General features: G+C 55.9%; 2 protein-coding genes across 3 annotated transcripts in view; one reads left to right on the top strand and one right to left on the bottom strand.

Moving 5' to 3' along the window:
• The window catches only part of SYN3 (synapsin III), a 413,377-nt gene that overhangs the window by 245,985 nt on the left and 142,359 nt on the right, over positions 1–25,033 (bottom strand). The window lies entirely within an intron of this gene.
• The window catches only part of TIMP3 (TIMP metallopeptidase inhibitor 3), a 50,807-nt gene that overhangs the window by 21,738 nt on the left and 4,036 nt on the right, over positions 1–25,033 (top strand). Inside the window, exon 2 of the mRNA XM_036251980.1 lies at positions 18,642–18,724. Within this exon, the coding sequence (XP_036107873.1) occupies positions 18,642–18,724 (83 nt within the window). The remainder of the gene's footprint in view (positions 1–18,641; positions 18,725–25,033) is intronic.

The following is a 25,033-nucleotide window of genomic DNA, read 5'->3' as shown; positions in this document are numbered from 1 at the left end:
GCAAAGTCGTGTTACTTGTGTAAAATGAAATAACACGAGAAAATGAACAGCGTGCAGAGAGCCCCAGAAAGCAGCCAGGTAGCGTGTGGACTGAGCTTCAGGGAAAGGCAGACGCCTCTGTCATTCTGTCAAATTCCAGCTGCGAGGCCTCAGGAAATGTCAGTGTCCCTGCTGTGCCAGTGACGGGCAGGGGGTCCCGAGAAGTCACACGTACACGAATACTCTCAGTACAGCGGGCCCCCCGTATCTGCGCGCTCCACACCCACAGACTTCACCAACCTCGATCGCAAATATGCAGAAAAGGAAAAGTGATGCTTTAGCCGATGTGTACTGTGCAGTTAGGCCTCCCGTAGCTGTGTCTGCACGAAGCATGAACAGACTTTTTCTTGTTGTTTGTCCCTAGACAACACAGCAGAAACAACTATTTCGTGTTTCTGTTGTAGTAGGTATTATGAGTAACGGGAGATGATTTACAATGTACGCCAGGAAGTGTGTAGGTTACATGTCAATACTATTTTAGACAAGGGACTTGAGCATCTTTGGATTCTGATATCGGCACAGGGGGTCCTGGATGCATGTCGTCCAGCTAATTATTCTGTTTTGTGAACTTCCTGGCATTTAAAATGTTAGTTGGGATACAATTGATGGTGCATTTTCAGATGTCCCCAAACATTGACACCGGGGTGTCCACTATTCAGCCCAAAGCTTGTCGCCTTGAAGGGTCTGTGAGTGAGTGAGTGAGGTCAGGGACTCAGCCTCGTCACATCTGCCCTCCCACTGGTCCCCACGACAGCCCTGAGATGCTGCTGCTGTCCCCTGCTTTACCTCCTCTTGAGGACATCTAGAGGCAGAGACGGGATTTGAATCCAGACCCCTGGCTTCCAAGCCTGTGCTGCAAACCCCAGCAGAAGGCAGAGGGCTGCCTTGGGCACTGGGGCACGTTCGCTCGGGGTTCTGGGGCTCGGGTGATCGTGATCCTTGCAAGGGGCCACTCTGAAATAAAATGTCCCTAAGGGCCCAGATCTCCAGCTCCCTGCTCTTTCCCTCCCAGTCCTGAAAGCGAGGCCAGGAGAGAGGAGCTTTCGCCAGGAATCCAGAGAGCCGGTCTACAAGGGGTGTCAGCTTCTCCACATTGCTGGGTGTTAGCTTACCCCCGGCCGGCACCAGCAGCAAAGCGGAGCCAGCGTGGGTGAGAGCAAAGCTCCTGCGTAAGTATCCGAGCTCATCTGGGCTGGACAGCTGCAGCGCTCAGGCAGGGCAGAACCTGCCGCCCGGCCGTTTCCTTGAAACCATGGGCGACACAGTTCCAGGGAGCTGGTGCCGGAGCTGTAAGCTCCCGCTTGTGAAACTGGCTTTGAGACCTGTGGGGACATGTCTCCTCCGTGCGTGACCCTCATGGGGACCTGGGAGGTGGGCAGGGAAGGGTCTGGTCATGACTACCATTAATTCCTTGGCTTCACTCCAGCCCCCTCTCCTAGCCATTCTCCAAAAAGAGCCAGAGTGACCTCTCTAAAATGTCATTCAAATCGCCCGGCTAGTGTGGCTCAGTGGATTGCATGTCATCTCATGGACTGAGAAGTCCCGGTTTGGTTCCGGGTCAGGGCACGTGCCTGGGTTGCAGGCTCGATCCCCAGTAGGGGGTGTGCAGGAGGCAGCCGATTGATGTTTCTATCTCTCTCCCTTCCTCTCCCTCTAAAATATCAATTAAAACATACATATTTTTAAATCTTCACCTGAGGATATTTTTCCATTTATCTTCAGATAGAGTGGGAGGGAGGGAGAGAAAGAGAGAAACATCAGTGTAAGAGAGACATTGCCTCCAGCATGACCCCAACCAGGGCTGGGGACTGAACTGCAACCGAGGTACTTGCCCTTGACCAGAATCAAACCTGCGACTCTTTGGGCCACAGGTTGATGCTCTAACCGCTGAGCCAAACCGGCCAGGGCAATAAAAACATATTTAAAAAAATTAAAATAAAATGTCATTCATATCTCAGCAGTGCCCTGTCAAAGGCTCCTAGTGCCTTCCCAAATCCTTAAGTTTTAGGAGGCTCTGTGGGCCTGGTTGGCCTTGCTGTGGCCACATTGGGATTCTAGCTCCTTCCTCAAATGCTCGGGGCTCCCCATCTCACAGCCTTTGAACCCGCTGTCCCCTCCCCCTGGAGCACACTCTCCCCAGATTTTCATTGGTGGGCGCCTTTCCATCATGAAGGCTTCAGCTTGAATGTGCCCTTCCCTGCCCGCCCTGTCTTAAAATACTGCCACACGCCGCCACCGTTCTCTGTCCCCTGACATCACACTGGGTATTTGTTTATTGTTTGTCTGGATCCTCCATCATCATTTAGCACCAAGAGCGTAGAGACCTCATTGGTCTTGCTCAGTGCTTAGGACATACTTGAAACTCTAGCCTCTGTGAATGCTTGAGCGATGCCTTGGCGAGATGAGGAAGTCGAGGCGCAGACGGGTGGGATGCCCTGCCCAGGTGCCCGGCGCGTGTGCAGCAACGCTGGGCTTGCCCGTGCTCCAGCCAGAGTGGGCGAGGTCAGGAAAGGAAGTTCTTACAGGGCCACTTGAGAGCAGACCGCCTCTCGGGACGGCATTCTTTCCTGTCGACGAGAAGCAGCAGGTCTCAGACAGGAGCCCCGCGAGGCTCTGCCACCTGCCGGCTGCTGGGCAGAGAAAGTCTGGGAAGGAGGCCGCCACCCAGCCACCTGCAGAGCGGGGCGCGCCCAGGACGGAAGCACAGAATTTAAAGACGTTTTCCCCGCCTGGAGATGAGCTTTCTAGACCAGGGCAGGGCAATGCAGACCCATAGATTTTCAAGGGCCTTTATTCCATCTCTTCACTTCCCAGTTGGGGAAATAGGCCCAGGATGGGAACCGACTTGCCCAAGGCTACCCCGTGAGCCAGTGGGCCGTGCGGCTGGAACCGAGGTTTCCGCGCTCAGCCCAGAGTTCTTGTCGACCCACTGCAGACTCCCCGCTGGCCCTGGCAGACAGAGCCCATCACTGTCCCCCACGCATTACTCCCATGTGTTTGGCACATCGGACGCTGTGTTCAGCCTTCCCAGGTTGAACACCGAGGCCAGCAGAGAGGAGTGGTACTGGGTTCAAGAGTCCTTTGTCTAAACTGGGGGGAGACAGCCACTTAAAGAAGCTTGTACCCTTCCTACCTTACTAGGGGTCCCCATGATGGGGAAGGGGAGGACAGACACAAAGATCTCTGTGGAAAATCAGTCTCTTTCCTCCCCACTGCCCCAGGGGGAGCCTTGTGGATGGGAGGGGACCCCTGGCTTGCTCCCCAGAGTAGACTTGAACTTGGCACAAGGGACCAGCTGAAGCTGGCACCATTTCTGCCCGCCAGAGTGTCCTACCGCTGGAGGAGGGGCAGGGACGAAAAGGAACTGCTGAATCCAACTCGGCACCTCTGGGCAGGCTCCCCCACCCCTGCCGACTCCGGTCCCAAGCCAGAGAGGCATGAATTGAGTTGAACATTAAAACAGGCGCCCTCTTTGATCTGCACCTTCCTTTCTTGATCATGCTTGATGCTTCAAAGAATACTGTTCCTGGTGGTACCTGTTATTATGGCCAAGCAGCGGATGGAGCAAGGAAATGGGCCCTTTGCCCATCTGGCTTCCAGCTGGCACCTCATTAGAGCGGAGGCCGAGAGGGGTGTGGGGTACCCTCGGCATTTCATTTGCACCCACGTGCAGGCTTGCTGCTTGACCGGGGGATCGATGGGTGCTAGATGCGGCACCCAGCCAGTGCCCCCCACAGCAGGGCCCCCACCTCCTGTTTTGTGAGAAAAGGCCCCGGTTTCCATCAGACCCGACTTGGCCTGCGTCTGGCCTTCACTCGACCAGTTTCCCCACAGAACGCTGGCTTCTGGCGGTCCCCTCCTCCGGCCAGAACAATGCCGGGCTCTGGCCGCTGACCCGGGCCGAGCGGGCCTGCCAACGCCATGGCTCTCTGCCTTTATTTTGCACATCAGCTCTGGCTTCCCACACCCGTGGCTTCTCTGCAAGGAAGGTGTGGGGGACTCACCCACACACTCTGATGGACTACTGTGGGCTCAGCCAGACTCCCCTGCCCCTGGGCAGAAAGGGACCACGATGTGGCCCCGAAGGACTGAATTCTGCACCCGCATGCCTCTTGCACTGCGGTGGGCGTCCACTCCACTTGGACGGAGGCCGGCGAATGGCCCTCGCTTCAGCCTGACGTGAAATCGCAATGCCCTGGACGAGAGTAAGTGGGGCAGCCTACTCTTCACACGGGGAAGCTTGGCAGCCGGGCTGTGAGCCTGCAGTGCCCCGTAGGGTCCCAGCAAGGGCTCTGCATGTTCCCTCGGTCTTCCTGGAACTGCTCTGTTCTTCCTCCTGCCGCCCTCCAGCCTCCCCGCCGCCGTGGGAAAGGGGCCTCTCGTGACATCATCGCCGCTGTTTCTTCCCCTCGCCGTCTCCCTCCATTCTCAGCCTCCTTTGGAGGCAGGGAGGACGGCGTCTCCATGGTCAAGGACAGGAAGGGTTACGGGATCTGCCTGAGAGTCTACAGCGTGTAGAAAAGGTGGAGCTGGGATTCAGGCTCTTCGGTGCCCCGGTCCTCCCATTCTTGACCACTGTCCTGTGTATCCCTCTTTCCCAGAAAACGTGGCTGTGCCAAACCCTGGCACCGAAGACCTCTGGCCTTACGTACCAGGTCCCTCGGCCCGGGCCAGGCACAGGTGGCCGGGGACAGATACGCGAGTGAAAGGAATTCCCGGTGGAAAACCCCGGAGCGATGTGCGAGGCGCCCGGAGTCCACAGCCGTTTCCGCGCCCCGGGCTCCAGAGCCCGGCACATGGCGCAGAGCGTGCCCGCCTCGCACCCTCGCGGCCTCTGCCTCTCCCCGTGGGTTTCGCAAGGTGTTTCCTGTAGATCCTGCCGAGGGCCTTTGCTGGCGTGCAGCAAACTCGGCCGGGGACACCAGGATCTGCTGGCCGCGGCCGAGACCTGGCTTTGTTTTTGTTTAGCCTTGGAGAAAAACAACCACCCCCCACCCCCAACCAGAGCCTGGGGGGCAGGAGGGCGTGGAAGGGAGATGAAGGTAAAAATACGGACTATTCCTTCTGTTTAGAAAATGGCAGTCTGGGCCGGCGGGCAGCGTGGCTGAGGTGGGGCTGCAGTTGAGGTTGGCATCACGGTGGCAGCTTGGACTTCATCCTTCCGTGGATGCCTGTCGGGGGGCCTGGGGGCCTGGGGTCCTTCCGTGGATGCCTGTCGGGGGGCCTGGGGGCCTGGGGTCCTTCCGTGGATGCCTGTCGGGGGCCTGGGGTCCTTCCGTGGATGCCTGTCGGGGGGCCTGGGGTCCTTCCGTGGATGCCTGTCGGGGGGCATGGGGGCCTGAGGGTGTGTGGAAGAGAAAAGAGCTCCTTCTTGTTGTAAGAACAGCTCTCCCTGAGGAGCTTGGGGAGCACTGGAAAGAGGCCCCCAGACAGGGTGGGTGGGTGGTACCTGTTCCACTCCCACGAGCACTGAGCGGGGAGCTGCCTGGAGTTCCTGAGGAACACTGGAGGGGCTGGAGAGTCTCCATTCCAGTCGGTCACTGTCTTAGCTCCTGTTCAACTCAATCACCAGGGCAGGGGTGGCTCGACCTTATCGTCGAGGATGTGGCATGTCCCCACTTGGCCCACGGGAGGTCACGAGAGCAGAGCCCCCCGAGGTGCTGCCTGGAAGCATGTTTATTGCCTCGGATTCACAGACAACGGGAGGTTAAGGCGGAGCCCCGCTCTCTCTTCTGTAGGTGGCTGCGGGGACATGCATCCAAAATGCACCTCAGCCACTGAAACAGCCCACATTTGTTTACGCTCCTGGAAGTAAACTCTTTGCTGGTCTGTCAGCCTGGAAGATAGAATGTTAATGCGAAAAGAAAGAGAGAGAGAGGCTCCTAAAGATTGGTGAGGGCCACTCAAACTGTGGAGCTGCTGGGCCAGGTGGGTGACTCCGGAGCCCCGTCTGGACTTGCCTCTGTCTCCTGCTGGGTGACTTCACACAACCCAGACAGACAGCAGGCCAAGAAAGACCCTAAGACAAAGCCCGAGGAGGCATCCTAGTCCCTTTCTCAAGTTCGATCGACTTTTTAGAGATGTGGTTCTAGACCCAGCACACAGGGTCGTCCTGGACCATTGCCAGAAACGAAAGTAGAACCGAGGACAAATGCACAGAGTAGGAATATAAAGTAAAGGTAAAATCACCTTAGCCCCTTAGATGTAAGGGACCCCAGAACACGTCTAGTCTGACCCCTTCATTTTCCACAGTAAAACACCAGGGTTCCAAGAGAAGTGGTTTGTCAAATCTACAGAGCAGATGAGTGGAGCGACCGGGAGAATCCAGCTCCCAGCCTGTGACCTAGGGGTCTTCCTACTGTGCAGTGCTTTCTATGTAAGGCGACTTCTTTCCCCCACTCCAAATTCCTTTTTTTTTTCCACACCCAAGTAAGTGCAGTTATTTGGGGAGGTAGGTAGAGGTATTTATTAGATCATGTCAATGCTGGGAGACAAAACCTGTTTTGAAAATAGTAGGGGTGTTTGATGGAGGGTGGTGAAGTCTCAGACCGCAGCACCAGCAGTGGAAGGGTCCCCGGTGGGGAAGCGAAGTCTCTCAGCTTCGCACACTGAGTGGCAACCCCTGGGACATTTACACTCATTCCCCCACCGACACGATTAGAGCGTTAAGGGCCACCACGGGGACAGAGATGACGAGGGGACTCAGAACCGCGTCACAGGTGGAGGGCCATCCAAATCCGTGAAAATATTTATTCTGGAGATGATTTAGGGAACATGACCATGCTCTTCAACTGTCTTGTTTTGGGTGCGCCTGAGATGTCAGCTAGCTGGGGAAGGCCACAGGAGGCAGTGTACAGAAGACTTTGGTACAGTCGAAAGATGGCTCCCCATGGAACAGGCTGACCCAGGCAGAGAGGTTTTCAGACTTGCCCGATGAACCCTGGCGTGGGGCGGTGGAAGAAATTCGAAGTAAGTCACGCTGAGTGGCGGTCCGTGGAGGTCCCAGATAGCCCAGAGTCCGTGGCCTGTAAAATGTAGTCAAAATGTGCTCACCACCTGTGGCTTCTGTGAGTCCTGCCCTGGTAACTCAGCCTTGGGGATCTTCGTGTTCTCCGCATTTCTGATGCATTTGACTTGCTGTTCGGCTGGTTCAGATCTGCGGAACTGTCCGAGAGTAGACAGGAGCTTTGCTGCCGGATGTGCGTGGCTTCAGTTCCTGCTGGGGGACCCTGGCAAGGTTCCTGCCTACCCAATGGAAAGGCTGCTACGATCTCGCAAGTTAGTTTTAAGGATGAGGTATTTGTGAGGTGTGTCTGTTCTGTTCACTGTGTTTCTGCCACCCACGCAGTGCCTGGCGTGTAGTAGCCGCTCAAGAAATGTTTACTGGATGAACAAGAGGCTCAGGCACTGTGGGTTGCATTCCGAAGGTGGTGGGTGCTCTTCTTCTTCTTTAACATTGACCATCTCCTTGCCCACCCCCAACCCCAATCACAAGGTCAGCCAGGGCAATTGTTAAGAATGACCAGGGATTGGCTTCCTAACTCTGCCATTACCTACTTTGACCAAAGAGGGCAGCAGTTAGCATTCTTTCTTTCTTTCTTTGCAATTTTTATTACTTTATTTTTGTTACAGATGTTTACTTATTTAAAGGCCCAGGGCTCTCACCTCCGGTCATTCCTCCACGCGCTCCTCATTAGCTGTCCCCCCTAACTGTCCTGGGGCTTGAAGATCTCTGACCTGGATGTGGTTTTCCTCATCTGTGTTCCTGGCTGAGTGCCCACGCCCTGGGTGCCATGCCTGGTGGGGGAGGTTGTGAGTGAGCTGGGACGGGGGCACCTGCTGTCCATGGGACCCTCTGAGCTGTGCCCACGTGGTTCCACAGTCTTCCTGGCTGGTGGGGAAGTTCAGGAGAGGAGGGGAAGTCTTGACTATTTTAAAAGGTACCCAAAGGGTAAGTTACAAATGTTGCAGGGTCTTTTTGGCATCTGTGCTGTAGAAACCCAGACACAGAGCACAGAGCGGACACTGCTCCGCCCATCCCCAGGGTGTTCTGGGAACAGACACTCTGTCTGCAGAGACGCACCTGCGGGAGGACCTGGGGCTCGCGGGCGGCCTGGCCCCCGGGCCCATCCCGGTGCCTCGTGGCTCTGCTAGCACACGAACTCCCAATTAGCAAACGAACCACTCCAGCCGGCTCCTGAGATGCTGCCAGCTGTGCTGGTCTCACAGTGTGACCCGACCCGCAAGCTCCGCGTTCTGAGAACCACAGTCGGCACGGCATTTTTCTGGGCACTGCTCCAGAGGGCTGGGCTTGAAGACCAGACAGCTATTCTGGTGGCCTCTTGTGTGGGACAAAGTTTCCCATGGGTCCCCGGGGAGGGCTGGAGCACTCGGGGTGGGGTGTTCTGAGCACCCCTCGCCTGTCGGCCTGCAGGACTGTGAGCGGGTCGCGTCTCTGAACCCTGGGTGGGGTAGAACTTCCTAGAGGTCAGCATGCGCCCTGGGTCTGGGATGCATTGGAGATGAGCCAGCCAAACACCCCGGGCAAAACCACTCCAAAAGGGCAAGGGGCTGGGGAAGAGGGTGTGGGGGGGGGCAGGGCAGGGATTCATGAAGCCTTGCTTTGAAGATCAGAAATGGGGTGTGCCTGGAACGGGGCCATTGGTAGGTCTGATGCAAAGTAGGGCAAGTGAAACCTGGACTTGTTTCTAGGGGTTTCTTGGTGCTTTGGGGACCTACCCCTTTGGGCACATGTCATCCTAAAGGCTGAGGGGAAGGACAAAGCGATGTCTTCATCCTGCCCTCGGAGAGTGGAAACCCACCTGAAAAATGACACCATCACATATCGGAGCAAGACCCAGCCCACAGAGCCGGGCATCCCGCCTACTCCTGGCTCCCACGGTGTCTGTGCCATCACACTCTGGTTTGCCTCCCTCCGATGGGCGAGGCTCTCCGAACCCCAGGGCCCTGCCTCTGCTCCCTCCTCTGCCTGGGTGCCTCTTGGTCCTTTCTCATCTGACTCTTGGTGACTTCTCAGACTTCCGCTTTGGCAGGACATCGGCCCCAGCACCACGTGTCCACAGCAACGCCGGGGCTGGATTCCCGGCTGACTGACCTGGGGAGTGGGGACCATCTGCGAGGGAGACAGCGTCTGTGACCTGGGTTTCTAAGAGAGCAGGAAGGCCACTGTCGCCAAGTGTCCACCATCCATAACTAGAATCGCGGAGGCCTTTGCTCTGCAGGTGTTCAGGAGGGGAACGTCAGCACCCCAAACACAGAAACTGCCTGTCTTGGCTGGGTGTGTCTGCTGCATGCTCCCAGGAGGATGACCACCGTCCTTTGGTTTCACAAGACAGAAAGAAGCCTCTTGAAGGGAGGGACCTTGTCTGCCTGCTGGCTCTGAACCCCCAAGTCATAGCGCGGGATCTGAGCTCGTTGTCACTCAGACCCTCCTCAACGGTGAATGAGTGAATGAAATAATTCCAAGTACCCATGCAAAGAGGAGGAGGAGGAGAAGGGGGGGGGGAGGAGGGAGAATAAGGGGACGAGGTGGAGGTGGCTGCACCCCAATCTCCTTTACGATGTGGAGCCTTGGGTGTCCCATCTGAGTGGAGTTTGGGTGCTGTTCCTCCAGAGATGTGTTAACTGGGGTCTCCTATAACAGCACCCATGACTCTTTGGATGTAAATCTTTAGTATTTGGGGATGGGGGTCCCATTTCAGCTTCTGAGAACACAGCTACCTGTACCCCTCTTCTTTTCTGGGTGCCCCTTAGGAACTAGGACTCCAAGAGCCTAAACATGACACCATCTCTGTCTTCCTTTATCGTATTACCTTTAATTCCTTCCGGAGCATCATTCATTCACTCAGCAAACGTTTTGAGACCCCTGCCAGATTCTGGGCACTGTGCCAGGCACGGGAGCCCCAGAGGCCGTCCCTCCCATCTAGTAGCTCAGGCCAGTGAGTGCCAGGGAGACGATGAATAGGGCGGACCGTGTGCACAGGAGAGGAAGCGGAGCAGGAGACGGGAGGAGCTAGTGTGGCCTGGGCCACCAGAGGCTTCCCGGAGGAGGCGGCATTTCAGCTGGGTGGGTCTTACAGGAAGACAGACGTGTGGGCAGAGGCCTGGGGAGCAAGTCATTCTCTGAGACAAGAGGCATCACAGTGGAGTGGGGGGGTGCCACAGGGTACTGGGGACTTTGTAGTAGTAGGACTGAGGTGGGCCCCAGATTGGGGAGCCATGTATGCATCCCAGCCTTCCGAATAACCCTGCAGATGCAGCAGCCAGGGCAGGCTTAGCAGGGGGTGTGGGCGGGGCTGTTGCTGCTTTTGTTCCTGGGAGAGTGGGGGTGGGGATGGGGGTGGGGCTATGGGAGGACCACCCTTCCCACTTCCTGTGCTTTGGGTCACTGACCTTCCCCTCCTGACCACACTTTGCAGAGTGGTCAGCGATTCTGATCGTGGCTGGTGGACACTTTGGGGCAGTTGCCTTACTGGTCCCTTAGAAACCCAGGTCACAGAAACACCACCTCCCTTCCAAGATGGTCCTCACTCCCCAGTTAAGTGAGCCCTGAATCCATGAACCAGCCGGTTCTGGGACTTCGGCCCTGTTTGGGGCCGAATGATGCACATCTGCCCCCACACTGGCCCTGGCCACAGGGAGCACTTCAGGGCGGTGACTTCCAAAGTGGTTGGACTGGAAGTGAAATCTATCGGTCCCAAGTCTAGGCATATGGCCAGGTGGCGACTCTTCAGTTTTGTCTTTTAGTAATTGGAAATCAAAATCACCTCCTAACATAGCAGAGCATCAGTGAGACCCTGATTTTGCTTGTGTTCCTTCTGGACAACCTCTGAGTCCAGGCAACCTGACCTTTCTGGACCTGCGTGTCCTTGGCTCCCCTCTCTGCCACTTCATTTCATACACAACCAACGTCGGGGGGCCCCTGGCCTGCTCCGGCAGAAACCCACAGTGCTGACACGGTGTGGGGGAGCTAGAAGCTCGCACACGCCCCTCCTTCCTCTTTGCCAGGAGGCCCAGCACAGGCACCCCCAGGACAGCCTCGCCGGGGGGACCCCAGCACACAAGGCAGGCCCTGAGAAACAAGGGTCTCTGTGCAGAGAGAGGTTTTAATATCCTCCCGGTTTTAATAGCTTTCCCTGAGATGGAAACTTGGGTTGAAATGATTTGCAGCTCTCCAGATTTTTCTGAGTGTGTGTGCGCATTTGGGTTTATTTTTAGCCGCGAGGGTTCGTTTCTTGCCAAAAAAGCCCTGCTTAAATAAAACCAAGATTAATATTTTTACTTAGCGGAAAGAGTTCGTCGGGAAAGGCTTTGAACTGGAGACTCCCTATCTCGATCAGGAGCGCATCTTCGCCCTCTGGCCCTGGCTCTGACATCAACACAAGGGGCCTTTGAAACGGACAAGAGAGACGTGCTCTCTCTCGGGGGACGAGGGCAGGGGACAGGAAGAGCCTATTTGTGAGACTTCTCTGAGGAGCATTCTCTCCTCACCCAGGCCGCCCTGCCCCACCTCCCTCACGGTCTCCCGGGCCGTCTTCCCGGAAGGGCGGGGGTCTGTCCTGGCTTTGCTCGGAGCCTGGCGATTCTGCCGCAGCCCCAGCTGCTCCCCTTTGCCCCTACCCCGGGTCTGGTCCAGGCTTCTCCTTCCTCCAGATGCAGATAAAGCAAACGGGGTCTCCTTCCCAGACCGCTGTCACCGGCAGGGAGCTCCCGACGCCCCTCCTCTCAGGCAGACGTCACCCCTCCTGTGCCACCCGGCCCTTGGGACGCTCCTAATGCTGTGCAGCTGTCCTTGGAGGCCACCCGCCTGTCTGCCTCCCTCTGGACGCCGGCCGGTCCCTTGGGGCCACCGAGCTCCCCGTGCCCAACACAGTGCTGAGTACATGCCCGCGGACCAGATGCTCCTCCGACCCTGTGAGTTGAGAACTGCCGATGACCCCTGGGGACTGAGCACGGCTCAGAGACTCCATCATTTGCCAGAGGTTACCCGGGGCAGCCATTGATTTTTTTTTTTCCTAATCACCTCCGTGTGTGGCACTTTCAGCTTCCTATTCAGCACATACACGTTCGGGGCTCGCTGTGTGCCAGCCCGGCTCCTGGTGGCTCGGGGTACAGTCCGTAAAACAGAGACCCTGCCCTTAAGGGTGGGGCAAGCCGGTGAGTAAACAGGTGGACAGAGAAGTGTCGGGTGGTGAGCGCCATGGAGTGTCGCAGCAGGGCCAGGGAGAAGGCGGTGGGGGAGGGGTGTGGGCGCATCAGGGAATGCCCCCTGGCCAGGTGGTGTTTGAAACAGTTGACGGAAGGGTGTGGCTCCTACTCAAGGAGTGTCCCAGCAGGGCGATGCAAGGGCAAAGGCCCTGGGGTGTGTTTGGGGTGATGGAGGAGAGCGAGGAGGCTGAGGCACCAGAGAGGAACAGCTGCCATTTCCTGAGGTGGGGCCGGCGACGGGAGGCCCAGGGTGGGCGAGGGCCACCCTCGGAGCTCAGTTTGGGGTGGGCTGAGTTTGACAGGTCTTATTAAACTTCCCTGTGTAGGTGTAGATGAGCTGTAGACTCTTGGAAATACGAAGTAAGGTCATGGTGGTTCTGGGTTGGACGTTGCAAAAATGTAGGAGCTGCCAGTTGTGTGGATGGTGTGAAAGCCACAGGCTGGATGTGAGTGTGAGGAGGGTGAGGAGCCACTGCTGCCCACACTGGGCACCACGGGGCATGTTGGCCTTGACGAGCCTCACATTGAGGAGTGGGGGCAGGGGCTTGGTCATCCCCCAAACCTCTGGGGTTGTTAACATCAATCCCAGTGTATGATCTGGGATGGGAAGTGACTAGCCCAAGGTCACAGGGCTGGGGCAGTGTCTCCATCCAGGTCCCACATGCTCTGTGCCTGCTCACTCTCCTGTATCACAGCCGTGTCTCTGGGGGTTTTCTTGAACTGATCTTTTATTATTTTAATCCTCACCCAAGGATATGTTCTTACTGATTTAAGAGAGTGAGGAAAGGAGACAGAGACAGAGACAGAGACATCGCTTGGTTGCCTCCTATACTGATTTTTAACCTCTGAGTGTCTGTCGAGGGGCTCGGCATTGTGGGGACCAGAGGACCCAGTTGGGCAGGCCCCTCAGGCCTCTCTCAGTTCCAAAGCCTCTTTGCTTAAACACAGACATCATCAAAGAGGCAGCAGGTAACTGAGCAGGACCTCGAAGAGGGTCCCTGGAGGTGGAGTGGAGAGACCCTCAGGGGAGGAGGAAAGACACCAGGTCCCTTGCTGTCTTCCTCCAATTAGCGCACTGAAGAATCTACAAGACATCACCATCTGCAACATGACAGTACATCGGCTGCTTCAGCTTCAGGGTTACAAAGTACCTTTCTACGTATACACTGTTTCCTCTAATTAATCAGTCTAACCTCAGACTCCAGCCTTGTGAGAAACCTGAGGAGCATCGGGTTCTGTGGTTTTGACGTTTGTTTTTTCCCCTCCGGGAAAGCCTCGATGGGGAGCATCCCGCTGAACAGATGCTGTTCTGTGATGTTGCTAATGGTGGTTACTGGTAGATCCTCATTACTCATAGAGGATGCGTATGTGTGAGCGCCTGGGAAAGGGGGGCCCAGGGGACGTGGGGATCACGGGGGCTTATCAGGGCACCCTTCCTCCTAGAAACATCCCTTCTGATCCTTAGAGCTAACCGCGGGGGTGCAGAAAAATTATGCTCTCTTTTGCAGTCAGCATTTAGTCCCATGGGAAGGTTTTTAGGGAATCTACTTTCCTGGGGGATCCACCTATTTCTTTTACCTTGAGATGCAAAACTGCCTTCAGGGTACCTCATCCTCTTTGCCACAGCTGGAAAGTGGGGACAGTAATAGCCACCTCAGGGTTGCCACGAGGACAGAGCGAGATGACATGTTGACACGCCCGGCACACAGGAGGGGTTAGTAGGGGGCACCTGTGGCTGCCAGTGTGTTCTAGTTCCTTCCCTCTCCTCTAGGCGATGCAGTGAAATGCAGGGAGCGGATGGCTACCGAGCAGGTGGGCAGCTGGAGGAGCCAGGGAGCCGGGCGCTGCCCTCCTTGGGGAGACCGAAATGCGGGGCGCACAGGCCCGGGGGCGTGCTCCGCGGCTGGGCCAGAGGGCTGTGGGCCGCCCTGCGGGGGGTCTCCTGTGTTGTCTTTGCCATGAGCATTCTGGCCTCAGAAAGGACCCCCCCACCTTGCCCTCCTGTGCGGATGACGGCAGGGAAGAACACAAAGTGACTGTTAGACAAGGGTTGCAGGCATCCTGCCCTCCTCGTTTCCGGGGTGCTCCGGGAGTGGGCATCATTCTGACAGCCCCGGACCCCTCTCCTCCAGGTCCAGGCCTGAGAAGACAGGTGAGCCACGGTCCAGGCTTTTCTGTCTACCTAGGTCCTGCCTGCTGGTCCTGCCTGGGGTTGGCGTTGACAGTGGCTCCTGCTGTTGGACAGCGCATCCTACCCGCTGTCCAGCTGTCCTCCCCTCCCCTGCTGCCCTCCTAAAAACCAGACTTGGAGTCAGCAGGTCCTTCTCCAGGGCCTTCGCAGGGACAGAAGGGCAGTGGGAGCATCTCACCCACTGGACGGTCGAATCAGCCCCTACTTCATGGTGGGGATCTGCACCGCTCTTGACAGGATGCTAAGATGGGCACAACTGCTCTTCGGTTGACACACCTCACTTCAGTTAGGGGACCGTGATGCAGAAGGCGGCCAGAGTCGGCTTTCAGCAGGTCCAGCCAGCAGTTCAGAGGAGGAAAGTCGATTTGGTCGAAGGTAGTTGGATGGGCAGGACGAGAGGGTGAGGCGAGGCCAGCTCACGGGCGCCTTGTCCCCTCTGGATGCTGATGGGCAGCAGCTGCACGGGGGCGGGGTCCTGTCTGCCGCTGGCGGTCGCCGTTCCTGTGGGGGGAGGTGTGGGCAGGCAACACACCTCTTTATCGGGGAGAGACGGGCCTTGCTCCCTTGTGTTTGCAAGCGCCTAACAGCAAGGACACTGGGTAGGTCGGGTGGGCCACTCTCCGGCATGAAGGAGCAGAGAGAAAACCCCAGTGTCCGCCAGCCCGTCTGTGAAGCTGGCTTCCAGCCGCCGCAGCAAGGTGTGGGGACCGGCCCAACGTGTGCCCGTTTGGAGACGGTGTCCTGTTGTTGAAGCGCTGTGACCTGCCCACACCGCCCTGTCCCCTGCGACCCCGGGCCGGCGAATGCCTCGGGGGCACCCTGTTGCCAGGAAGAAAGTACAAAATAGAACATGTCTGAAATGCAGAGGAGGAACGGAAGCAAATAAAGACGTTAAATTCACAGACCAAATAGGTGGACCTGGAGTTGGCCAGCGATTTTACTCTGGAAGGACTTTGCGAACCGATTGAGGAGAGCAGAATGTTACTTAAATTTAGTGCAGTTTCGTTGTTGTGAGGAAATCACTGGCGTGGCCTCCATGCTGGGCCATCTCAGTCTTTCTGGACCATGACCATGGCCTCTCGTTTGGACCCGGGTTACACGCAGGCGACGAGATGGGACAGGTGTCTGATGAAGTGGGGGCTCCAGGCGCTTTTGTTCTGATCAGCTCATGGTGCTCCCCCATCTCTCCCTGAACATTGTCAAGGCCAAAGTATCTTGATGAGCTTGCCTTTCTTCCCATCCTACGGTGAACCCCAAGATGGACACATATGATAAAAGTCTTGGTAGTTGTGGCAAGATTAACAAGTGGGCTTGGGTCGGGCCACCCACTGTTCTCAGTGCTTGTCCTTAACCCTTACAGCAACTTGACAAGGTCGCTGTTCCCGCATTCCCATTCTAGATTAAAACATCAAGGCACAGGAAGGCTCAGTAACGTCCCTAAGGTCACACAGTGCCAGTCCTGGGCTTTGGAGCCAGGTAGTGAGGCTCCAGGGCCCGGGCTCTTCCTGCTACCTCGGCAGTGTTTCTGCTCCATTAGTAACAAGTACATCATTTGTGAGTCCCTGAGGGCTGAGCCAGGATAATCAGAGATGTAGGAGTTAAGAACTGTGGTCTCTGCCCGAGGCCACGCGGTAACGGGGGAACTCACCCTCAGAGGTGGCGTCCTGACTACAAACACGGGCTCTCTCTCCACTGGGCTGTTCTCAGTGGAGAGGCTCCGAGCTCGGGCCGTTTCAAGGTAGGGAAGGAACTGGCTCACTGTGTGTGCAGCAGCTCCCAGAAGTGCCCAGCCTCATGGACAGGTCTGCTTATGACATGTCCTGTCTAAATGAAGTCAAGCCATGTTTGAGCCAGGAAAAGTAGCTGTTGCTATTTAAAGGACCTTTTGCTATTTCAACCCCCTAGGCAAAGTCTCACTCCCTAGCTTACCTTCTGTGCTAAGAAGCAGGAGAGAAGGGCGCCAGATGAATTCAGAAGAGGAAAGTCCTGGCCGATGTGCTCTGTGCTCTGTGCTCGACAGCTGAGCTGTTACAACCTGCCTGTGGGAGTTGCCGGAGAGGAAATAGCCCCTGGGCCTCCGGGAGGATGGCGCCCGGCCGAGGATGCTGCTGGGAAGTTAGACACAGAGGTGCAGGCAGAATCTTGAGGGAGCCTGGCCTGGCGTCTTGCCAAGCTCTCATTTTCACGGCAGACTTGGAAACGGCCACGGCCTCCTCCCAGTCGGCGCTGCCTACGCTGAACTGCTAACTTGGCCAGTGGGCACCGTGTCGCCGTCCCTGGCAAGGAGGTCCAGAGGGGCCGTTGATTCATCTGAGTCCTGACTTCATGTCTGACTGGAAGTAGGATCCAAGCGCAGTTGGGAAGGAACGAGACAGAATCCAGCGGGGGTAGGGAAACTGGCTCCTAGTCAGTATCAAGAAGTCCATTTTCACCTTGTGAACGGAGAGGCAGAGTCCGTTCTCCTTCCTGGCGATGCTGCACATTTTTATGAGATCAGAGTCGATGAACCGAGAAACATCCCAAATGGGGAAGGATGATGGTGGCACGAGAGTGGGCAGGTGTGTGTGTGTGTGTGTGTGTGTTCCATTTGTGATTCAAAGCATGGCTGCTACACATGCAACATCCATTCCATTCTGGTCAAGGTCTTACTTAGCATCAGACCCCCTTGATGGAGACCCTGCCACCACCCCCCCCCACCAGCTTTTGTTACTGGTTCTTATTACTAGATGACTTTTTCTTTGGTTGAGCCAATGAAGGTGACTTCTATGCAATTTCCGAATTCTGTCTTCAAGACCCATCTTCCATGTGCTGGTTTTACAAATATTTAAAGACAGCTTCTTTTTCACCAAAAGTAAAAAAGAGAAAGTCCAGCTGCTTATATAATCTCAAAGTCAAGCCCTCTCTTCCCTGTTCCCATGCGTGTAGCAAATGCCCCTCTTCCAGCCATGGTCACTCGGGTCTGTCTAATTATTTTTGTATTTATAGTCACACAGTATTTACTGAGTGCCTTCTTTCTCCCAGATGCTGTAGTAAGAAATTTCTATACGATCTTTTGTTTAACGCTCATTCCAATTCCCTGACATTGGTGGAGTTACACCCTCTTTACAGATGAGAAAACTGAGGCTCAGAAAGAGAAAGTGGCCTCGCTTCTCTGTCAGTTTCCTCATCTGTGTAGTGTGGATGCTCATACTTCCTCTTCGGGTGGTGTGAAGAGGAAACAAGGGAGATGTATCATTGCACGTAGTAGGTGTGCAATAAACGGGAGCTGTTTTCTGGTGACAGTCCCTTCGTGGTCAGTCCATTCCATTTTTGGCAATGAGGATAACGATGATATTAGCATTTCTGTAATGGACACAACCTCCAGGACACAGTGCCAAGAGTTTCACAGGCATTGGCTTGCCTGATACCTTCAATTCAGACACTGGTGCCACTAGTATCCTGGTTTCACTAAAGGAGGAAATTGGAGGCCAGAGACAAAGTTACTTGCCCACAGTCAGAATAGCCATAAAGAGCAGAGCTGGGCTTGGCACAGTTCAGTTGGCTCTTGAGTCCACGCTGCCAAGCACTGCCCCCCCACACCCTCCCCAAGAGACATGCTGTGGCATCTTTTGCCATGTGAGTGCTGGGTACCCAGGACTCCTTCAGGATGCTGACTGGGGCACGAGGGAGGCTGGGGTGCATGGCAACCCTGCAGACGTGTCAGGACACGGCAATTTTCACGTGTGAAGGAAGAGGCCCAAGCGAGGCCCAGGAAGGGGTCCTGGTAGAGAGAGTGAGTCTGGGAGACCAGGGCATGTCAGATAGGCAGTGGAGGGGCGGCAGGGAGCTTCAGCGCGTGAAGTCGATTTTGGATTATGGATTATGGATTATGGATTATGGATTATGGGGAAACCAGAGCCGAGAGACTCCTCCAGGGGTGAATGCAGCCTGGGAATTTCCAGGGCTGTCAGATGTGAACATGTGGAGGAATTAACCCACATGGTCACTGCCCTCCCGCCCCCTCCACGCCTTCCCCGCCCAGTGGGTGCCTCTCCTCTGAATCCCTGCTCCCACAAACACAGGTATCCGCTCTCGTTGGCTCAGACGTTAGAAAGCAGTGCCAGGCACTCTGGCTGGATGCACCCCCTATATGGTTCAGGCCTCCCTAACCTGCTCCCCGTCTCTGTCTTCCCTTTTCCTGCAGTGATCCGGGCCCGAGTGGTGGGGAAGAAGCTGGTGAAGGAGGGGCCCTTTGGCACCCTGGTCTACACCATCAAGCAGATGAAGGTGAGTGACAGCAGCCGGCTTCAGGAGGGCTTCTGGGTTTGTTTGGCCAGGAGAGGCCCGGCCAGGTGGTGTGGAACCAGGGTTGAGTTTGCTCAGTGTCTGCCCCAGCCCCAGCCCTCCGCCCTGCTGCAGAGGGTGTTGCTGAGGCAGCAGAAAGGAATGGGCGGAAGTGGGGGCGCTGCTCCATCCAGAGCCGGCGCAGGTGGGGACCTTCAGAGGCGTTGTTAAGAGGCGGGACTCTGGAACCAGACAGCAGACAGCCTTGTTGCCTGGTAACGGTGAGACCTTGGCCAGCTCATTGTGAAGCCATCTCTGGGCCTCAGTCTCCCCATCTGTAAAATGAGGGCGTTGGACCAGACTGTCTCACGGGCTCTCTCAGGCTCTGACTCAGAATGTCGACAATGCCTACAGGTCTTGTGCAGTCACTGAGGTTGCAACTTAGGTTCATCCCCTCGAATCTTGAACGCGAACTCGTGCTGATCACAGAAACCTCATTGTGAGGTAGGAACTGCACGCTCTGGCCGGTTATCCCAGCTTCAGTTATCTTCTGGACCCCAACTAGTTGGCATCATTTTCTAAGCACATTCATACGACGAGACACAGGCCTGCCCGTGTCCCCATGTGCAGCGCATTAGGGAAATGCGCCTCACGGAAAAGAACCTGGGAGTCGGAACCGGAGAACCTGCTTCCTGGTCTCAGCTCCACTCCTAAGGAGCTCGCTGACCTTGGACTCCCCCTTCCCGGCCTCAGTTTTGCCAGGTGTTAACATGGGAGTTGGGCTCGGTGCCCCGGGGAGCCCTATGGCCGAGGCGTTTCAGGATTCGGGGACACTGGCTACATTACTTCTAAACAGAAGCTGCGTCAGGTGCGGAACAGTGTGGAGCTGGTCCACCACCCACCTTCGTAAGCACCTCCCTATGCACAGCTGTGTTCCAGGAGCCATGGAGGCCCCTCGGAAAACGGGGTTCCTGCGAGGAGAGGAGGCACGTGGGTGACTCATCAGAAGTTCGGATGGGTGCACTCGGGTCCAAGTGAAGTGCCAGATCGTGGCTCATCTTGGCACCCCAGCAGTCAGGGCGGGGTGGCACAGCCCAGGGGAGTCACCCGTCCATCCCGAAGGCAGACCCGCAGGCCTCACTGACCTGCACCCCGAGGCCTGAGGTTAGATGTACTGTCGTAGAACCTGGTGCTTTGGGTTTGGAAACCTCCACAGCCTTCTGGTTATGTAATGTCCAGAGTCAGCCCTGGCCCGTCGCCCTGGGCTGCCCGAGCTTGGTCATGGGACCCGCTCATGTCTTCAGACGGCCATGGTGAGAGGACAGTGGGCGGATGGGGGCCAAGAAGAGCAACGACAACCCAGAAACCTGGCCGCTGGCGAGTGGACGCCAGAGCACGTCAGACAATAGCCGAGGTTTAGGAAACACGGACTGTGGTCCATGTGGCAGACTCTGTGGCCAGCAGACAGCTGCAAGGAGAGAACTGGGAGGCAGTGGTTCTGGGTTTGCCTCGCTCCCCTCCTGCCTTCAGGGCCTGGACGCCAGCGTGGTCCGAGGCCCTTCCTTGGGCAGAATGCCCTGTTTCCCCTCAGTGGGTCGGACCAGCCCCTGGGCAGCGGGGCGGTGTTTAGAGGCTGAGTGACATTTGCTCACCATCAGCTTCAGCGCACAAGCCCGCCCCCTGGACACTGGTCTTAGGCTGTGCATCACCATCCTTCTCCCGGGTTCATGGAACCAGGGTGCTGGGCATTAGAAAAGAAAGTCACCCAGTTTTCTTCTGACAGGCTCAGAGGGGAAATGACTTACTTAGGGTCAGGCAGCTAATTAAAGGCAGAGCTGGTCCCCAAGCTGAGGTGTCAGGATTCTTTCCCAGTCCGTGTGTTCTTTACATGACTCTCCACATCTCCTGCCAACTCACTATGACACCAGTCACTGTCTGATGCCTGTTACCTATGCCCCTCCTTCCAGCCCAGTATTCGATAACCCAGAGAACTGGTCATTGCCCTTCAATCCAGAGAGGCCACTGAATTCCGCTGTTCTCTGGGTACCAGTCTACTGATCATAGATGGGGTGGGATGGAGGAGTAGACCACCAGATCCCTCTCCCCCCCTCCTCACCCTATCTGTGTTCAGCACTGTGTCGAGCTGGGGATACAAAGATAATATTTGTTATAATGAATATAAGACTCTACACAAGTAAGAGTCATTGAGCATTTGCTATGTCCTGCTAAGTCTGCATGGCTCACCCCTATGGGACAGAGGCACGTTATCCTCTCTGTTATAGGTGAGGCAGCTGAGACTTGGAAGGTCATAGAACAGTCGAGATCATACCGCTAGAGAGTGGCAAACCCGAGCCAAGCCCCAGTCTTCCCCACACGGAGATTACAGAGCACTGGAGCAGCAGGCTGGTTCATCATCCCTGCCCACTTTGGGGGCCACCCCCACCCCATTTGTACCTAGTTCCCCCAGGGAACAGAAAGAGGTTAGCTCTTGTTTGTGGGTTTGTCATGCAGCAGTGTAGCTCTCGACTTGCAACATCCTGCAAAGAGTGTAACAAAAAAATCTTTGTGGGAGGGAAGGGGGAGGCGGGAGAGGCAGCGCGTGAGTGTTGGCACCGGCCCCTGCTGTGCTTTATTCTGGCGGATCAGAGAGTCTGCCCGAGAGGGAGCACGGGCGCCCTTAGAGCCGCCTAAAGGGACTGGGAGACCCTGAGAAGTCCAGCCACCCTGTCGCATTTCTCTCTTCATTCTCAGAGCCCCCCTCCCCCCAAGCCCCTTCTCACCCAGATGAAAGACAGGAGACCCTCTCCCATATGCTCATCCAGAGCCTCTGGACTGTCTCTCAGGCACATCTCAAGTGTGCAGGGACCCACAGGTGTGTGGGGGTGTTAGAATGTCGAGGGAGCTCATTGCAAACCCAAACTTGGAGCTGAGCTGGAGCTGAGCCACTGGGCTGTGGTGCAAAGGGGGGAAGGTTCCAGAATTGGCTGCTGTGACCTGTGGGGACCTTATCTCCTGTGAAGTCCATGGGAAGGCAGTGTGCTTGGCCAGTGGCTGTAGTCTGTGCATGAGGGGCCTGTGCTCAGGCCAGCTGCAGGGGACAGCACACGGGGACGTGATGTCCCAGCTGGTCCCACAGGGAGCCCGCCGGTCATGTGCTGTGCATGTCCTGACTCTGGCAGGACAGATCTGCCGGGCAACTGGAATGCTTGGCCCCCGGGGACTTCCTTCCTTCGGTGGTTTGTCTAATCAGATGAGCTCTAGCAGGGTCTCGCCTTTGAAGCTCCAGCTGGAGGCCTCTGACACCCCGCCCCCAGCACACATCTCTTCCTCCCTTTGCCGTGACTCTTTGTGGTCTGGGTCTCGTTAGCCTCTGCAGGGGCTGAGTGCATTCTCCTGCTCCGCCTCCCCAGCTAGACAACCATTCTGCAAGAGCAAGGCCAAGCACTGGGTACCTCGGTCGAGGGCCAGCTGCACGAAGCCCAGACAGTCCTTAAGAAATATGCAAATTTCCACAGACTCAGAAACTTCTTCCTCACATCCTGTGTCGCTTTACCCCAAGGGATGCGAACTCCTTGGAACTTTGTGTAGAAACTACCAAGGCGGGAGACCCAGTGGCTTGTAGAATCCAGTGTCAGACACACAGACACACACATTCAGCCTTCAAAAAAGAAGGACATCTTGCCATTTGTGACAACAGAATGAACCCGGAGGACATGCTAAGTCAAATAAGCCAGACACAGAAAGAAATACTACACGATCTCGGTTTTATGTTGAATCTTAAAAAGTCAAACTCTTAGAAGCAGAGCGTGGAAGAGCGGTTCCGGGGACCGGGAGGCGGGGACACGGGAGATGCTGGTCAAAGGGTGCAACGTTTCAGGTGTGCGGGACGAAGAAATGCTGGAGATCTCATTACGGCCTGGAGACTCGAGCTACCCATGCTGTATCGTATACGGCAAATTTACTGGGAGAGTAAATTTAAGTTCTCTCCCACACACACCGGTGATGAAAGATATGCCAACTAGCTTGATGGCAGTAACTCCTCCACCAGATACAGGTATATCAAAACAGCACAGTGTACACCTTAAACATATACCCTTTTGGTTTGTCAACCGTACCTCCATAAGGGGCAGGACAAGAACGACTTGCTAACATTTGAAGTTCCAACCCAGCTTTAACTGTTGGCACTGACGGAGGGGACAAGGGACCCTTCCCATGCTCAGTACGGATTTTAGTAAGATTAGTTTTAAGCTAGCTGCTACTGAATGTTGTGTGCCGAGTGCTAGTCTCAGTCACTTGATTCTCAAAAGCATCTTACGAAGTAAATGCTTTGCCTCATTTTGCAGATGAAGGAACTGAGTCGCTTTCCAAGTGGCTCATAAATGGCAGAGACAAGATTCAGACTCTGTCTCCAGAACCCAGGTTTATCATGGATCTCTCATCGCGCTGGTTAGATTAGATTACCTTTAACATCCTTCCCAGTTCTGAGATTCTCTGAGACTCTGATTTCAGGACGTTATAAACCTATCCTAACCCTCTTATTTGTCAAACCAATCCCAGGTTTCTATGACGGCAGGTCTAAGGGCACGTTAGGATCAATATTTAGGTCAAGCTAGGATTGTTACAAAGAAGAGACAACCAAATGAGAACTGTGCCCTCATGATGCGTTTACCACAGCGTTACTGTCAGAACTGACCCGAGGCAGCGCTGTGGGCGAGACAGGAGCGTTTGTGATGGGTAACAGTTCTGACTCGGCGAGAACCATGTTAAAACAAGGGCTCCTGCCCAGCCGGTGTGGCTCAGTGGCTGAGCATCGACCATGCACCCCGAGGTCGCTGGTTCGATTCCTGGTCAGGGCACATGCCCAGGTTGTGGGCCTGATCCCCAGTGAGGGGCATGCAGGAGGCGGCCAGTCGATGTTCTCTCTCATCGATGTTTCTACCTCTCTCCCTCTCCCTCTCCCTTCCTCTCTCTCTCTCTGAAAAAAAAAAAAAAATCAGTAAAGAAAAAAAAATTAAAACAAGGATTCCTGCAAATTCAGAAGCAGCAGTGATGCCAAGCTGACTTGGACGAGTCCTACCTGCGCAGTTGAAGTCACTGGACTCTGAGCAGGGGCTGGTTCTCACCCATAAGGCAGAGATGAGATAACGGGGAGAGACTGACACCGGAGGGACCGAGGCCCCGATAGACAGGGCCCGAAAGACCTAGAGTGAGTCCTTCTCAAGCATCATCCACACCAAAATGAGAAGGCGCCAGGCAGCCTGGGTGCACGCGCACAGCAGCACCTAGGCACGGGTCCCTGGACGCCGGAGAGGCACCACCTGTCCCGAGGAAGGGGGCACCCTTGCTCCCCACGCATGATCGCAAACTGAGCAGACAGCACGTCCCTCCGCACGTGGCTGTGCTTCCCGTTCAGTGTCTCGTGGGAGAAGAGGGTGGGAAGGGGGGCCAGGTACAATCAAACCATCGGCACTGATGGTCGCACACAGCAACAGGGGCGCTCCCCTGGAAAAGGCAGAGGTCCCAAACTCTGTCAGTCCGACAGCCCCCTCTGATGGCAGCGCCTCTACTGGACCACCTACCCCGCCAGCCAGTCGCCACTTAGAAGACGAGGAGAGAAAAATAGCCCATTAGACCAAATGGGAGGCACTTAGATGAGACACCAATGAGGTGATGTCTGGCTTTTTATTAATGACCGTAAGTCAGTTATAAGGCATGCCAGGGGCTAATGGAGAGACACGTCCCATTGTAAACCTGTGGTACCAGCCCAGGGACCACCAGCAGGCGGGGCTGTGTTCTGAGCACTGGAGGGACCCTGGGCCTGGGCAGCATCTCGGTGCCCCATCCTGTCCCCACCAGCTCACACAGTTACAGTTGTCTGGACAGGTCCGGATCCACGTAGCACTCGGACTTGACCTGGAGTCACCAGGTGGATTCAGATGGTCCCGTGCACACCAGTGCTGTGAGCGCGTGCTGGTAAAGCAGGCACGGCGGCGTGGCGGCAGCCCCTGCATCGGAGGCCCCTGGCACGAACCTAGGCTGCAGTGGGACACCCCACAGCACAGTGGTTCAGAGCATGGGCTCCTACCTCTGCCGTTTGCCAACCGTGCGGCCTTAGACAAGCCATTAACCTTCCTGGGCCTCCGGCTCCTCGTTGGTAGAATGGACCTCCCGGGGCTGTAGAATGGACCTCCCGGGGCTGTAGAATGGACCTCCCGGGGCTGTCGCGGGGTTTAAGTGGGTTAATACCAGAGTAGGATGTCTCCGCCTGGGTACTGTTGACATTTGGGGCCAGATAATTCTTTGCTGTGGTGG

This window comes from Molossus molossus, unplaced genomic scaffold (assembly GCF_014108415.1).
Source record: "Molossus molossus isolate mMolMol1 unplaced genomic scaffold, mMolMol1.p scaffold_m16_p_10, whole genome shotgun sequence".
Taxonomy (NCBI): Eukaryota; Metazoa; Chordata; class Mammalia; order Chiroptera; family Molossidae; genus Molossus; species Molossus molossus.
Note: the sequence above shows the minus strand (reverse complement) of the source record. Positions and strands in the feature narration are given on the sequence as shown.